Source organism: Apodemus sylvaticus, chromosome 7, assembly GCF_947179515.1.
Source record: "Apodemus sylvaticus chromosome 7, mApoSyl1.1, whole genome shotgun sequence".
NCBI classification, from domain to species: Eukaryota; Metazoa; Chordata; class Mammalia; order Rodentia; family Muridae; genus Apodemus; species Apodemus sylvaticus.
In genome coordinates this window covers 86,584,043-86,601,519 of record NC_067478.1, presented here as the reverse complement: position 1 = coordinate 86,601,519, position 17,477 = coordinate 86,584,043, and the positions used below count along the sequence as shown (strand labels likewise).

General features: G+C 48.7%; 1 protein-coding gene across 1 annotated transcript in view; it reads right to left on the bottom strand.

Moving 5' to 3' along the window:
• The window catches only part of Grik4 (glutamate ionotropic receptor kainate type subunit 4), a 436,861-nt gene that overhangs the window by 93,570 nt on the left and 325,814 nt on the right, over positions 1–17,477 (bottom strand). The window contains exons 10-11 of the mRNA XM_052188602.1: positions 10,119–10,271; positions 9,260–9,364 (exon numbers count right to left, since the gene is read on the bottom strand). Coding sequence (XP_052044562.1) covers positions 9,260–9,364; positions 10,119–10,271 — 258 coding nt within the window. The remainder of the gene's footprint in view (positions 1–9,259; positions 9,365–10,118; positions 10,272–17,477) is intronic.

Here is a 17,477-nt window from a genome sequence, read left to right as displayed (position 1 = left end):
TCCCTGTTGGCTCTGAGCTGGAAGGCACACTTGTATGGCTCCTGCACAGTCTGGGTCATGTGAGTCCTGAGAGTGATCTACTGCCATATCTGCTCCCTGCTGTGAGTGGGACTGGCTCACAAGTTCCTACTCATGGGAGGACTGTGGTGAGAGGATGGTGTAGCCAAGGGAGGATACTGACAGAGCAGGGATGGCGGTGACAGCCTTCTGGGTTCATTTTATGTCAGAAATGAGGTAGGCCCGGGTGTGACTCTGAGGCAGCCTGTACATCCAAGACCTCCTCCATCCATGGCTACTGAGGCAGAAAGGCTAATAGGAAAGGAGAGGACAGAAGACTCACTGGAAAGACCACACCCTTCAGTCTACAAGCAAATAGGATCACTAAGGGCTTTCAAACCCGATGAAACTCTCATAAGTCACTGCCTTAGAGAGCTGGCCTAGCTGACCAACACCCCTAAGAACTGATGCTGTTCAAACTCCACACCAATTCCTTCTCTCTGAGCTTCTTAATTCAAAAGAAGTAAGTGACTTTTCAGTCACCTTCAAAGCATCCCCAAGCCACCTCCCCCCTATGAGGAGCTGCAGCCCCCGAGTTTTCCTCATCAAAGGCAGAGCTGGCTCTGGGGGATTGCAGCCCATGCGAGCTCCCCAGCTGGCCTGCTCTCACAGGTCTGTCCCCCAGCTGGGGAGCTGGCACTCCGAGGCTGCTGATTTCCAGCAATCAAACCAGGCTCCAGCGCCCTGAGCCAGGTCTCAGCAAAGACAGCTTCAAAGGATCTGCATATTTATGGTATACTCCTTCCTCAAAATTGAAAATGTATTAGACAGTGACAATCACAGGATTCTCAGAGCTGCCTCTCCCATTGGCAAGCTATCTGAGCAATGGCTGTTCACTTGAGGACAGGAAGGACTTGGCTGTCACAGAGGCAACTCAGAATCAGAGGGATTGGGGAGAAAAGTAAAAACCTGGGCAGGACCTCTCTATTAAGGCCATGACATCCTCCATATTGTTCCTCAGCTGCTACCTGAAGTGCATACTCACTGACAGGCAGTAGGTAGAAGGCTTTTCTGTTGTTCTATATTTGATTGCTTTTGAAGTTGGGAATGGGGTCAGGAGGTGGGGAAGGTTACGAACCCCACCAGCAGATCCACTCTGATTATCTTCAGAGGAGAAACCACTTCCCAGTGACTTCTGCTGCTAATGGCTGTAATAAGAATTTCTGCTGTTTCTTCACCCCTCACGGGTGTGACAGAGCCAAGACTTCAACTGCCAACACAAGAGGATCCCAGACTTCCTGGGGAGAGAGGACAGACCTGCCTCTGCATGGGCAGCTCGGGCAAAGATGGCAGCCCCAGAGAGGAAATGGAGGCAGTGAGTGGGGTCCTGCAGGAACTTCAGGAAGTTGGCTCCAGATTTCCTTTTAAAGACTGGGTGGTAGAGTCCACTGCTTGCAAGAGTGCCTTGGATACGCCATCTCATCCATCCTCCTGCCTCTGTTTAGGAAAGTGTTGAAATCGTTCCTGAAACGAGCCATTTGAATTCTGAGCTTGTCTCTGTTTTGGAAGATAAGGCTATCTGCTCGCAACATGACTTTTCCTGGCACTCTCCAGGCCAGCCCCGTCAGTTTCTCCATTTCTATAGAAACGGAGTCAAATGGTTCAGCTGACCCAGGAAAAGCTGGCCTGGGTCCAGTCTCTATGCAAAGTGTACATGCAGAGGGCCGAGTGTATTACCGGGGAAGTCAGCAGGTAGGGTAACTAAATGACCCCAAGGCCATCCAGGGTTCAGAAGGAATGAGACATTTGAAAACTAAATGCCTGTAAGCCAGCTAATGCGGGAAATGAGAACTGAGGATTCAGTCTGAGGTGACTGACAGACCCCCATGGTCTCAGTGCACCCGGTCCGTAGCCTTGTGCACTGAAGAGCGCTGACAGCCTCTGGTTCATCCTCGGTGAGTGAGTGGTAAGCCATGTTCTGTTGGGAACAGGTACAGCCCACTACTCGGCGAAGGGTAAAATAAGTGGTATATAATCAGAGTACTCTAAGGCAATTGCGGGCTGTAATTTCAGCCCCCTAAGATCTTGAGCTCTTAAGTGGAGTGTACCTCTTTCATCCAGCATTCCCAGCCTATGACAAAGAGCAGATCTTACAGGAAAATTTTAGGCTAATTTGGGAATGGAAAAAATGAAGGAGTGCAGTAAAAGCAATCTGTTTTTACATATCTGAGGAGCTGGCAAGGAAGAGGAAGCAGACTATTCTGGAATGTTCCATAGGGCAGAGTCAGGAGACAGAGGTTGACCCAGTACCCGGAAGAGTCTGAATGTTATGTCTAAAGGGGTTGCTAATTCCCCAGCCCAGATGGCTCACAGACAGGTCGGGTGTCTCTTTCATGTCCTAATGCAAACCATTCTTAAATTGGATTAGAAGATTAATTAAGAAGCTTAAAGGTGTTCTCTGCCCCCACGTTCTAGGTAAACATTGCATAATGGAAAGGCCCTGGACTCAGAGAAAGCTCGACCCAAACTGGGTTCTTGAGCCTGCCATTTCTCACCTTGATGGAGATGGATATATATATATATATATATATATATATATATAATATATATATATTATATTTATATAAATATAAAATCTCCATCTTAGTTTTTCCACCTACAAGATGACAGAACAGCTTTCTTGCCAGGCTGATAAAAGAATGCAAAAATTTAAATATATATGTACACCACCCAGCACAGTACATCATGTAGGCGACCATAAATGCGGGCTATTATTACGATGTCAGGAGAGCCAGCTTTGCACATAAGTATAGCCATTCAAACACAGTGCCAGGCAGAGCTATTTTCAATCATCTTCCGATCCTGTGAGACCAAATATGAGGGGTTACTACGCACGGAAGGAAAACGGAGCCCACCCTGCTTGGGATACACGGGGAACCAATGGGGAAGAGGCAGATCTGCATCTTTAGTTAGGGATGCCAACCCCAGAGGCTTAATTAGACCCTGTTAAGCCATTTCCGATCCTTGGATGAAAGGTATGCTCATCTTATTACGACACTAACAACGTTGCTCAAGGGATGCTCACAGTTGTCTCTGATCTTCAGACTAAGTTAAATGAAGGAAATTAGGGTCTCCTAAAGACTCCCCTCTCTTCTTTCTAGCTTCTTTCATGGAAGATTTTTCCCAGACAGGATGGATACAACACTATTGTAACACCCCTCAGCACAACTATGGGGGGCAGCAACAACAAACGCTACAGCTTGAGACACCGAGGGAGAGACGCAGGCAGTGCTATTCACTCCTACACCTATAAATAATGGGGAGATGGTTCCGAATATCCCCTACAGGACAACATAAGGAGCTCACTCATTCCTCCAAATGTGCTGTAGTGGAAGCTCCCAAGACGGCAAACACTCTCCATGCAGAATCAAAATAGTAATTTTTTTAAATAGTTAAAAAAAAAAAACTAAGTCTGAATTCTGAAAGACTATTTTTAAAATGGTAAAAAAATCCTTTAATCAGACACCGGCAGGGAATATGGTAGTTGGTTCAGACATTTTACCAATTATAGACCACTGGGTCCCTGCGTGGTGCTTTCTAAATAATCAAAACCAGCTCTTAATAGTAGTTCTCCCAGACAGGAGAGAAAGAACAGAACCAAAGCCAAATGAAAAGATGTCATTACTAAAGAAAGCCCATCCCAGCAGGGTGCTAGAATCAATGGTGGCAGTGTAGCAACAGACCAGAAGCAAGGCTCGGAATGGGAGCTTCAGGTACCCAAGAGCAGGAAGGGAAACCAGGAGTAGAAGAGGTCAGAACACGGGTTTTAGAGTTAGAGAAACTTGAATATAAATTCCAGTCTTTCCAGGTTCTTCTTGGAGACAGTGAGAGGGTGTGTGTGTGTGTGTGTCTGTGTCCGTGTACATATGAGTATATAGTTATGTGTATCCCTGTGCACACATTTGAATACTAGAGAAAAACATCAGTGTCTTCCTCTAGTGATCTCTGCTTTACTGCCTTGAGATAGGGTCTCTCACAGAACCTGAAGTCACATTACAGTGAGGCTGACCAGCTAGGAAGCTGTCTCCATCCTACAGTGCAGGCATTACAGGCTTGCATAGACACACCTAGCTTTTTCGTGTGGGTGCCATGGATTTGAACCCACATCTGCAGGTCTGCTGACATTCTCCCAGTTCTTTCCAAGGTGATGTTGGTGCGGGAAAGGAAGTGACAAGGGGCCGGAGGGACATCTTAGGGAATCATCTGTGTAGCAGACTCCACACGGTGCTTTGTGCTTCTCACTCCCTTCCCTGCATCAACATCACCTTGGAAGGAACTGGGAGACTCTCAGAGCAGAGATACTGACATTCCTCCTGTCCTGGGAGAGAAGCCTAATTAGTTCTCCCTCCTTAAACCATTTCTTCACCCTGTGATAAGCAGGGAAGGACGCCCGTCAAGAGGCAAAGACTGGGTGGTGATTGGGATGGGACCTGGGGACCGGCGCTGGGAAGCTGCATCTGTGCACGAGACACATCATACACGGTTTCCAGTTGGTGCTCACGGCATCTCAACCAGACAGAAAAGCAGCAGGACAGTCGCCAGACTCGCAGAAAAGCCGAGGTCATAAAGAAGACTCTCACTATCTGCTTTCTTAGTCCAGTCAGGACTGAGTGTCCCCTAGGGTAGCTGAAGGTCAAAATGACAGTCGTCTTAATGGCCACTTGTGTGGCAGATTCCATTCAGTGTTAGCTCAAAGCAATGGGGCAGGGCACAGAGAGGTCACGCCAGCAAAACCACTCTGCTCATAGAACACTCTCTGATTAGCACAGTGTTTGCCAAAGGCTAGCCTGTGATCATTCCATCATTCTAATCACCTGGGTGTGTGCTAGCTAGACTAACAGATTCCTAGAACACGGTGCTTTACTAAATGAAAAATGCAGAGCTGTGGAGCCTGGGGATGCACCTTGTAAGCAAGCTCAGTGGTTTATCCTTGAGCGGACTCATGTTTGAGAAGCCTGCTGCTTCCCGCTAGTGGGCACTGCTGATGCTGAGATAGCCATCACATGAAGGAAGCCCCAGGGCAGACTCCTAGATGCTGGCCAGGCTGGGCTGGAAATGGGGGACAGGGCTGATGATGATGGCAACTCCTTTCCATGTTCATTATAAAATATGTATTTAAAAAAATTCATTACCGAAAAACATTTTAACAGGAAAAAAATCCTGTAAAATAATACAATATTTCATTTGCCTTTCTGATGCATTTCTGAAAGTCATCTTGAAGGGGCTCTCACCAATAAAGTTAATACATGTGCATTGATTTTATCGGCATGTAATACTGGTTGGATCAGTATGCTTATTTAGGGCTCAGTTCTATGCAGTTCTGTTGTATTTATTGGTCTGGTGGTATTGGGAATCAAACCAAAAAAAAAAAAAAAAAAAAAGCCATTCTACTACTGGCCTTAGCTTCCTGCCTCTCTCCCTTCATATATTTTTAATACTGATTTCCATCAGTTTTTTTAAAAGATGTATTTGTGTAACCCTATTAAAAATGGGGTACAGAGTTAAACAAAGAATTCTCACCCGAAGAACTTCAGATGGCTGAGAAACATCTTAAAAAATGCTCAACTTCATTAGTCATCAGGGAAATGCAAATCAAAACAACCCTGAGATTTCACCTTACACCAGTCAGAATGGCTAAGATTAAAAACTTAGGAGACAGCAGATGTTGGCGAGGACGTGGAGAAAGAGGAACACTCCTCCACTGCTGGTGGGGTTGCAAATTGGTACAACCACTCTGGAAATCAGTCTGGTGGTTCCTCTGAAAACTGGGCACCTCACTTCCAGAAGATCCTGCTATACCACTCCTGGGCATATACCCAGAGGATTCCCCAGCATGTAATAAGGATATATGCTCCACTATGTTCATAGCAACCCTATTTCTAATAGCCAGAAACTGGAAAGAACCCAGGTATCCCTCAACAGAAGAATGGATGCAAAAAATGAGGTATATCTACACAATGGAGTACTATTCAGCTATTAGAAACAATGAATTCATGAAATTCTTAGGCAAATGGATGGAGCTGGGGAACATCATACTAAGTGAGGTAACCCAGTCTCAAAAGATCAATCATGGTATGCACTCACTAATAAGTAGATATTAGCCTGGAAAACTGGAATACCCAAAACATAATCCACACATCAAATGAGGTACAAGAAGAACGGAGGAGTGGCCCCTAGTTTTAGAAAGACTCAGTGTAGCAGTATAAGGCAAAACCAGAACAGGGAAGTGGCAAGAGGTGGGTGGGAGAACAGGAGGAGGGAAGGGGGCTTATGTGACTTTCGGGGAGTGGGGGGCCAGAAAAGGGGAAATCATTTGAAATGTAAATAAAAATATATCCAATAAAAAACAATAAAAAGATGTATTTGTGTTCTTTATGTATTCAAATGATGAATGCTCTATTTGCATGGCAGAAGAGGGCATCAGATGCCATTCTAGATGGTTGTGAGCCACCATGTAGGTGCTGGGATTCAAACCTGGGTCCTCTGGCAGAACAGCCAGTGCTCCTAACCACCAAGCCATCTCTCCAGCCCTAATTTCTATCTGTTTTAGCAAAAATAAACGTTTTTGTGAGTTCTTTGAAAAATTCATACAATGTGATTTGATTGTGTTCACCCTTCCTTGCCCCAGCCCCTCCCCCAAAGCCAGCCCGAGTGGCATCTGGGGCAGAAGCAGAGAGAGGCGTTGAGCACCATCAGCTGTCCTTCGGCTGGGAGTGGACAGAAGGTAGGGAATGCCTTGAAGGAGGCACAGGATGTGGGCTCTCTCCTGGATCACTGTAGGGAAGAACTGAGGTCCAGGGGAGGCTGGCAAAGGCTGGGCCGGGGCTCTCTGGGCTGGGTCTGAGCTCTCTGAGCTGGGTCTGGAGCAGCCTGAGCAGCCTGCTCTAACCACTTCTCTGACGCTATGCTCTTCACACTGGGACTCCTTACCCAGTTGTATTTTTCTCAGAGAACTTAGCAGGCAGGCATAATGTTACATATGTATTTTTTTTTGCCTGTCATCTGTCCCCCGCTAGAGCATATGTTACACAAAAGCAGATCTTTCTCATCTTAAACCAGCACCTAGAAGGGAGACGGCGGTGCTCAACAGGTATCGGCTTGAAAGAGCGGATCCCCCAAGAAGATTGGGGCTCAGGGAAACGTCTCCCTGACAATTTTCCCAGAGGCTGGCAGCCTCTGCATTCAGGGATGATGAGCCAGGGGCATGATTTGAGTTTAATAGTCCCAAATTGCAGCTCTCGTTCTCTCTGGTTTTTTTTTTCTACATCACCTACTCTCACTAGACTGTGAGCTCTCTCAGTGTAAAGGCTACATCTGCTTTCCCAGACCCAGCGTGATGTCTGACACACAGCAGATGCTCCACAAAAGACCCACCGGGTAAGTGAAGGAACCGAACCAGGATTCCAGCTGCCCACCTGACCACGCCCCTGTCTGAGGAGATGTGGGAGGTGTGGCTCCCAGGCAGAGCTGGAGGTGTTGCTGACTTTCAGCATCAGGCCTTGGAGGCCAGCTCCCCTTCCCTGAAGATCCTTCCTTCTCTTCTGTTCTTTTCCAAGAAGGGTAGCCCTCCAAAACGTCACTGAGAGCTCTCAGGGCCCATGTAAGATCAAGGGTCCCCTCTTGGTGCACAGACAGTGTGGCAAGAGACCGATGAGACAGGCTTCTATGTTGTGAGGTTCTGTGAGGGTCACCCTGGATACCTGTTGGCCAGATCTGTTCCTGGGTCCTATCTTGGGCCTCCCTTCCCAGACCCCCAAGGGGTAGAATCTAAAATAGTACATTTGGCGATTACCAAGCTTTATACATTAATTTTCCATAAGGTCTTAGGTTTTAGGCAGGACATACACGGATCCCAGACCAGTTCTGCCATGACTTAATTGTTCAAGGGCAAGTCAGTCATAAACCTCACAAACAAGTGAGGGCATTCATAAAATGTATGCATTTGGGAGATAGGAAGAGGGATACATTAATAAAACGTTTTACCTACAGACAATACACACATGAAGAGCTAGCATAATGGTGGGTGACTATAAACCTGGCACGGGAGAGGTGGAAACCAGAGGCTCTTCAGGTCTTGCTTGCTGGCCAGTCAGTCTAACAGAATTAGTGAGCTCTGGTTCAATAAGAGAACTTATTTCAAAAAAATAAGGTGAGGAACTTTAGAGCTCAACCCCAGCTTCATACATGTCCATACATGTGTATACATATAAGTACACATATGAACATATACATGAACACATATACCTCATACAAAGTACCTAGTATTTTTTAAAGATGAAAGGTAGATAAAAGTGTCTTCTCTGTAGGCTTATATAAGGAAACACATGTCATACTTACCACGGCAGAAGGCTTATTATGGTAAGTGTTTAATATATGAGAGTAGCCACCATAATGATGGTGAAGATAAAGCTAACAGGTCTTCCTAATTCGCCGGAAGGCTGGCTATTCACGCCCTACAGTGGGACGTTCCCTCATCCAAGCACTGTGACAGTCAGGAGATTGTTAATATTTGCCTGCTTCCTACTGTGATTGGTGTCTGGCTCAGTCTTTCCCGCCTTCCCTGCATTGGAGAGGCCTTGGATGGAGATGAGAGAGATGTTGAGAGACACTTGGAGGGGGTTGTCAGAGTCTGCTTCCTCTGGTAGAGGATCAGAGAAAGGGGAACAAAGAGGGTTTAATGGAGAAGGAAGAACAGTTCAGAAAGCCAAAGTTCTCTGAAGGACATAGTGTCCCAAAGGTGATGGAAACAGAGCTAAAGACAGCAGAGCATGGGAGAGGTGGGCCGGAGAAGAACAGGAGAAGGGGCAGGCTATCCCAACACAAAGAACCATCCTAGCCCACATGGGATCTACCTTTTGCCCTAGCAATGGTACCCCAGAGTCCAGCAGGCATTCCAGGCTCGGAGAAAATCCCCTGATGCTTCCCACTGCTCCCAGAAAAAGAACAATCTGAGAGCACAGAGGACCTGGGCACTCCTTTCTAAGTGACGCCCCCTTGTCCCCTCCCTCTATAAGGCACACTGCTGGCATGTGGGCTGATCTGGGACCAGAAAGGAGGTGGCAACTGTAGTCTAGGAGCCTAGATCAGAATGGATGCAGCCTGCTATTTGGGGAGACACTTGACATCTGCAGGCCGCTGGAACCAGAGACAGAAAAGAGCAAAGAGGAGGCATCCCACACTTTGGCTGCATGGGTAGGCTTACCTGCCGAAACCCATTCCTGGTGAACTGTAAGATTTTCAAGGCATAGTTGGACCTCTGGCCTTTGCTGTTGAATTCAATGTGGCCGGTAAGACCTTCCAATTCTACCTGTCCAAGAGAGAGTGAGTTACAGCACCAAATAGACTCCACCAGAGCTGGCCCCAAGCAACCTAGAACTCCATGCTACTTCCCAGTGTTCAGAAAACCTCTTTCATCTACTCTGAGGCCACAGAATCTGAGTGCAGGAGGAGGGGATCCACCCTCCCAGCAACCCCAAAACAACTATGTAAGCCAACAGGAGCTACCACACAGACCTGAGGTCAAAGTCAGCTCCCACTGTTCTGTGGGCATGCAGGTGGTAGTGGGATGGGGTGGGGGATTGTTACGAACATGTTCCATTTTTGGGAATCTGCTGACCCCTTGCCTACAGGAAATCAGGGTACTCCTGACTCACTGCCAAAATCTAAGACCCTCCATACCTTCTCTCTAATGAAAGATGTCTTCTCTGTGTAGGAAAAACATGACTGGAGAAAACACTGGGAAAACCCAAGCATCAAACTAGAAGTTAACAGGCTGAGTCTTCAGAGGGATCCTCTGTTCCAGCATCATGGTCCCCTCCCAGATGTGCTGATCTGTGCAGGGGCCAGGATGCCACAGAATTCAGAACTCCTTTCTAGCTTCAGATTCAAGAACTTGTCTTGGGAATAAGCTGGCCTGGTTCTTGCCAAGAGTGTTAAGCATTGGGAACCAATGAGCCTACGACCCGCTCAACACAGGTGCTTTGTTTGCTAGGGATGTGACCCTGAATCAAGCATCCCACCCGCCGAGGCCGGCCATGACCAAGCCTTCAGCCGCTCCTCACCATGCGTAGGTAGTTCATGAGGCTGGTGCCATGCTGCCAGATCTGGGCAGAGCCACAGGACAGGGGCTTCACGCCAATCTCCTGGCTCCGGTTCAGTTCCTGTACTGCTGTCACCACAGCGTAGACGGCATCAAACAGCAGAGCTGAGGACAACTGGGAGAAGCCGAGAGCCCAAGAGCGCGGGTGGTAGCAGGGAGAAAAAAAAGGATGAGGGGGGAAGAGAGAAAGCACACAAAGGCAAATAAGGGGGCACGTTTGCGGCCCTCTGCCTACCCCACTTCTGGGCTCGCCCACTTCCACCTGTGGTCCAAGTGTGCTATGAAGGCTTTGCAACCTACATCCTGCTGACAAAGGCTGCTCTGGCTTGAAGCATCAAGGTACATCTTTGGACTCCAAATTCATATTCTTCCACCCACCCTCCCTCACTCCCTTCCTCCATCCGTCCCCCTCCCTCCCTTCCTCCCCCTCCCTCCCTCCCCCCTTCCCCCCTTCTCAGAAACAGCAGCTCCCATTGGCTTCCAGGAATAAATCGTGGGAGGTACGGTTGCTCATCTCAGGAGGAGGGAAGGAACTTGGCCTCTCTTCTCAAAATTGCCCCCTCTACCAGGCTCAGCCACAGGTCATGTCTCCCAGAAGTCACCTGTGAAACTGTTCCTTCCTATGTTTCCACCGCTACACTGTAGCCATGCCGTTCCAGTGTAAGTGTAAGTGTGAAATACACATTCCATTCCTATGACAGATGACAGGTGGGTACAAAGGTAGGAGCAGGGCACTGATCAGGGGGACAGTCAGGAGGACGGGTGATCTGGAATTATGAAGGGTCTCTGGGGTTCTAGATAGAGAGCCCTCTAGTTGGGCAACAGAGAAAGTATTTTATGAAAGAAGCCACATTGGGGCGAAGAGCAAAAGGATCTGAGGAGGCATGGCATTGGCCAGGGCGATGGGAGGAGACAGGCAGCTCAGAGGATGTGACCACAGGAGCAACAACGGCTCGGAGATGAAAGTGAGGAGCATGTCTGGAGACGCTGGAAGGAGGAAGGATGCAGTGTATGGGCGAGTTCATCCCAGGTGGACCACATTGTACAACTGTCCCAGCGTGCTGGGAGAGAGAGGCTCTAAGGAGACACTTGAGCCTCTCTTTGGCTGTCAGATTAGTGAAACAATGGCCTCTAAGAAATTGGAATTTTCCCCAAGAATCTCAGGCTAGGAGAAGATGGAAGCCCGGTGCCAGACAGAGGAGGAACATGTCTCCTAGGAAGAGATTTCACAGTTTGACACCTTTGTTAGATCATAGCTCAGGAGAGAGTGGAGCCTGGACAGAGGAGATGGGCGGGACCACACCCTGACCAGGACTGCTTAGTCATACATGCCTCTGCCTATTTAAACCTAATCCTCAGGGCAGCACCCCTGGGTGGATTTGCAGGCGGGTTACTACTGGCCTCTCTGTATCTCTTCCCAGTGTGGTTACATCCAGAACATTTCTCTCTTTCTCTTTTTTTCCCCCACTTTTCCTTGTCTGCTCAATAGGTCTGTGGAGAGTGGGTGGAGAGACCACGCTCATTAGAGCTGCCAGGTCCTAGGCTGTGACCCTTTAACTGTGGAAACAAAGAAGGTTAGGGTAGCTGTGTTCATGTTTATATCTTTCCGACTCAGCAGCGACAAGAGACACACAGGACCTTCGTGTCTGTGTGCCGCTGACATCTAGTATGAGACCTGGCATGTGGCTGGCCCCAAAGAGATACCTATTTTTAATAGTTTTCAATTTTACTTTATGTGGATGAGTGTTTTGACTGCATGTATGTCTGTGGGCCCTGTGTGTACAATGCCCAAGAAGTCCAGGAGAGGTTTTCAGACCCCCTGGAACTGGAATTACAGAGACTTCTGAGGCACTATGTGGGTGTTGAGAACGAAATTTCAGACCCCTAGAAGAGCAGCCAGGTGCTCTTAACCTGTAGGCCAGCTCTCCAGCCCCCAGGAGATAGCTTGATTTAGATTAAGCCGTGGCTGACATCTGACTAAAGAGTAAAGTCAATGTTTGCAGTCTTTGTGGTGGGAAGGGCAAGGAGGCTAGGTGGCTGGAGAGAACAGACACACAGCTGACTTGTCCCTGGGGATTGTACCATCCAGGAAGAGCTGCCAATGTACAAAGCCTATACAAGAAACGAAGTCTTGTCAAATGTGGTTAGCCCTGTCCATGGGCCTGAGAAAAGTCCAGAAAGGCAGGAAGAAGCCCCTAGAAGAATAATTCTGAAGTGCCATGGGGCTAGGGTGCCAGGGAGCTAGGGTGCCATGGGGCTAGAGTGCCAGGGGGCTAGGGTGCCATGGGAGGGGCTAGGGTGCCATGGAGCTAGGGTACCAGGGAGCTAGGGTGCCATGGGGCTAGGGTGCCAGGGGGCTAGGGTGCCAGGGAGCTAGGGTGCCATGGGGCTAGGGTGCCAGGGGGCTAGGGTACCAGGGAGCTAGGGTGCTGGGGGCTAGGGTGCTGGGGGCTAGGGTGTCAGGACCTAGCGTGCCATGGGGCTAGGGTGCCAGGGGGCTAGGGTGCCAGAGGCCTAGGGTGTCAGGGGGCTAGGGTGCCATGGGGCTAGGGTGCCATGGGGCTAGGGTGCCATGGGGCTAGGGTGTCAGGGGGCTAGGGTGCCAGAGGGCTAGAGTGCTCCATGGTTGCATGATGTCCCACCCAGGCACTCAGTTCTGTCCCTGCCCAGCCCTCTTGCGCATCAGAAGACAGCTTTGGGAAGAACTGGAGGAGAGCCTCCCTTGTGTGGTGGAGTTCTTAACCCCGCCTTCTTTTCTGGCCAGGCTCCAGGACACTGCCCCTTCCATGGCTGGAGGGAGGGAGGCCCCAGCCCTTCAGTCAGTGGTCACACAGCATGAGATGGCAAGGCACAGGGGGAAGAACTTGGGAGCCTGGCTCTATTCCAGGCCCTCCTTTGGATGCTGAGTGATCCTGGACAACTCACTGAGCCTCAGGCAGGGACAGCTCATATCCATAAAAGAGGCAGCATCAGGTCTCACAAATCTCAAGGGTCATCAGTTACGGGTGAGCATTTCTGCAGGTGGAGCTGTACAATCTCACACCCAGGGAGTTGGCAGTGCCCAGGGGGCAGGTGTTAGGGAACAGGAGGAACAGGACGCCACGAGGCCAGAAAGCAGACTGGACAGATAGTCGCATTCCCTATGTGGATACACTAAGGGCTGTGGTCTCTCATAGGCACTGAGGGTGCTGATGTCAGGGAGTCTTTCCAAACACAGTGTCAGGGAAGGGCAGCCCACAATCGGAGTTCACCTGCATTGCAAAGGCCCTTAGCCAATGTCGCCCCCTTCCTTCCCCTCACTCTTCACCTCCTTCTCTACCTCTCCCCCTCCATCTTCCCTTCCTCTCTCCCTTTCACTCATTTCTGCTTCTTTCTACTTCTATCCAGACCTTTCTATAGACAGCAGGTCCTATCAATGTGTGTCAGAATCTCCGTAGTCTACACAGACACACTCAGAAAAGCCGTTGAGTCCTCGCTGCCTCCATCAAGAGTCCAGTCTTCCCAACTCCACCTGAGCACCTTGGCCTTGGAACTACCTGTGACCTGAAGTCTAGGTAGACAAGGATATCCAAGCCCCACTGCCCAGTCTGTCTCATAGAAGACACTGTCTTTCTTCTCTCTCTAAATAGTACTGTTTCTGGATGTACTGCCTGGATCCACTGCTTAGCTCTAGGCTGAGCGTGTAGGTGATACCAAAGGTATCAGTCAATTAGAGAGTGAAAGGGTCTGGGCCTCCAACTACCTTCCCCTCAAGCGTTGCTCTGCTGGGTGACACCACACTATTTCAATTGGGTTCCTGCTACTAGAAACTAAGATCACCCTAATGAGCATAGAGGACCCAGGGTCTCCCTTCTCTCAAGGTAGTGTTGTTCAGGGTCCCGAGCTCTGCAACCCAACCCCTCTTGAGGTCCCTTCCTCTTCTAGAGGCTGTGCATTGGTTTTTGGGGGACCATGTGTGATTTCAGAGGAAGCTAGCCACACCATCATCTCCCTTCTTGCCATATAGTTGCTGTGGTCTCACTGCTGAGGTGAAGTTTACTTGGCTGATGCTCGCTTTCCCTCCCTGACTCTCTCTCAGATATATATATATATATATATATATATATGTGTGTGTGTGTGTGTGTGTGTGTGTGTGTTACACAAATACACAAACATGTGCTCAAATGTAGGTGGGCACATGTATAGGCACAAGTGTATGTGTTCTTTGTGTGTTACACAAGTGTATGTGAGTGCATGTGCACCTGTGTTCACAAGCATATCTTCCTCTATCCCTCTTTTCCTTCGTTTTTGAGGTGGGGGATGGGGGGGGTCTCTCACTGAGCCTGGGACTCACCAATTGGTCAGACTAGCTGTCTATCAAGTCCTAGCTCCCCCTCTTGCCTCTACCTGTTGCAATAACCCTGGGGGGCTCTTTGTAATTTGATGCTCATTCTTTTCTCCTGGGAGGGGCTTCGAACAAGGGATGAGTCAACATTCAGGTGACTTCCTATAAACCTCCTTCCCACCTTAATTAGTGCCTGGAATTGGGTAGATGAAGGTAAGGTGGAGCTGAAAGTTGGGAGAGAGAAGAGTGGGGAGAGGAGGATGGAGGAGGAGGAGGAGGAGGAGGAGGAGGAAGAGGAGGAGGAGGAAGGAAGGAAGGATGGAAAGTGGAGCAGAAGCACATGGCCTAGAGAAACCACAAATTATAAGGGGTCTCATAAACGGAGGAAGATGGTAGTATAGTGGTAGATCTGCCCTACCTAGGCGCACAGCTTGTATTCATACTAATTGAACTGTGTTTTCATTGCCGGGGCATATTTGGGGTGGAGATTTATCGCAACATCTACCTCCCCAGTACTGGGGTCATTGTGGGCAGTGCCAGCCTAGTTTTATGTGGGGTGCACAGCAAGCACTTTGACCAAACATCTACCTCCCTAGCCCCAGCTGCTGTTCTTATTAGTTATTAGTTATTATTATAACTAATATGGATAACATATTAGTATGTTATCCAAATGCTGGGGGTCAGTGTGTGCTTGTTCCCCATGTCCTTTTTCATCTCCAGCTCCAGGGCCTTCAGGATCACTTGGATCCATCTTGTAATTGCAATTCATGCTGGGGACATTGGGGCGGGGACCAAGTGGATGAAAAATTATCAGGGTTCCTATCTCATCTCTACCTACATACAGACTTCAGAGAGTGACGTGGGTCAAGTGTTCCCAAGGGCACTGCACTTCTGAATCTTGTCTGAAGCTGAACCTGGACTAATTCAAGTCAACTCCCTGTATCCTGGAGCACAATGCACCCCCAGGACATTCCCCTTGGGTCCTTCATCTGTTACCAGATGCACCTCTCCTCATTCTCCCTCCTGAGAACTTTCGTCCTCCCCCTCACTCATCCAGCTAGTCCATCAGAGTTGCCAGTCTCTTTCCTTCTAACTCCTTTCCCCAGGCCCCAGCTGCCAGGGAGTAAGCCTGCCATTTCTGCCTGCCCGTCGGTGCCCGTCGGTGCCTTGTGGTTCAGTCCTCCATTCCGGGCTCTCTTCATTCTAACTGCCTTCACCCTCTGCTTTTATTGACTAATTCCATTCTGGAAAGCATGTGGGCCACAGTCAATTAAAAGTGGCTTCTGTCACAAAAGGCTTTGTCCCTGTCTCTCCTTCCTGGTCCACTTGGGATGGGAAGGCAGACATTTCTACTGTTATCTCTCCTTCCTTTCCACTTCTGTCCCCTCCCAGGACTGATCCATTTGTCCTTCTGAGGCCCCTGCTGCCCGTCTGTGTGGGTGCATGCGCATGCCATGCCTGCCTCTTGGTTTGGCCTCTGCTTAGGCTGTCCCTGTCTCTTCTGAATATTAAATCCCCCAACTGGCTCAATCCTCATTTAAAATCCTCTCTTCTTTCTTGGCAGCAACAGGCTGTTTGGCAAGGAACCTTCTATTCTCTTGTTTTTATATTTTCATTTGCTTCTTCATTGTTATTTTCTTTTGAGCTGTTTTGCAAATTGTTTCAGGGGAATGAAAGACTCTGTATAAATTAAGATGAATCAATTCTGACTCAGGGAGTTGTGGCTGGGTTCCCTTCTCTCCTCCTCAAATGAAAACAAGAATATCTTCCAGACACACACCTGTAACTCCCATCAGCCCCAAAGCAGCAAGGACTGGATTCCCAGGATCTTCCTAGATGCTCATTTGTTGATGAACCCCTGAAGCTTAAACTCTGGCCCCCAAAATAATACGAGGACAGGGACCATTAAGATCTCATGGACTAGTTCTTACGATCTGGATTGTATTCGATGAAATAAACACTTAATTACAAACATCTGCTTTAGCCTAAATTCTAATTACTTAATCTAGCCATCTGTAATTTTAATGATTTCCCACGATTTTTGTTCTTTGCGGCATGATTAATAGGCTTGGCATATGAAACTAGTGGGTGTGTGTGTCCCTTCCCAACCATCCCTCTGCGCTGGCTTTGTCTCCAGCAGGAAGCAAGCGCATCTGTGGCACACCACTGGCCACCTGGAAGCTTCTTGGCCAGGGTAGGCGAGCTTTCTCCTAGGTATCTTTAGCCCAGTCCCGCCTTTGAAACCCTACAAACTTGACTCCCTACTTGGGGCGTCCCAGGTGGGATCCTGGGAAGGGCGGTGGGGAAGCAGGCAGCTTCTGAAGCAAGCCTAAAGAAGAAAAGAGGGGGAGTCAAGAGTTCAGTGCTATAAAGGAGAGAAAAACAGGAAGTTAAAGGGAGACAAAGGCAAAAAGAGAGTAGGGAGAAAATGGAAGAGAAGATGAAGAAAGGGTGGTCTGGGAAGACAGAGGGATGAGGCATCCCACAGAGGCAGGAGCCTGTGCAGCATTTCCATAATTTAGGAAAGAAGAAAGCCCATGCCTCCCAGTTTCCTAGAAGCTACTCCCTCACCTTCTTCTGGCTTGTTGCTCTGAGGATCTGGGCTGTTTGCAGTGAGAATTTCTTGGCCTCCAGAGAGGCAGGAAGAGGCAGCCCTTGAAAAGGTAAGCTGCAGAAGTAAGAAGGCTTAGAGGGATGCAGCTCCTTTCTGGCTCTTGAGGGGACTGGTTTAACACCTTCCTTCCTGTCAGAGGCCATTGCAGAGAGAAGATGGCTGCAGAGTTCCCTCCAGGGAAAAGCTGATCTGGGCTTTGGACCTGGCTGTGTTAAAACAAGGATCTTAGAGATCCTCGCCTGTTACCCTGCTCTCCTGGACTTGTTTTCTCATTGTCAGAAATGGGATGACCATCTCTGAACTGTTTCTGGGATGTCGTGAAGAAGGAAAAAGGCCAAGGCAGGTAATATTATGGGATTTGCTACAATGTCCAGGCAGGAGTA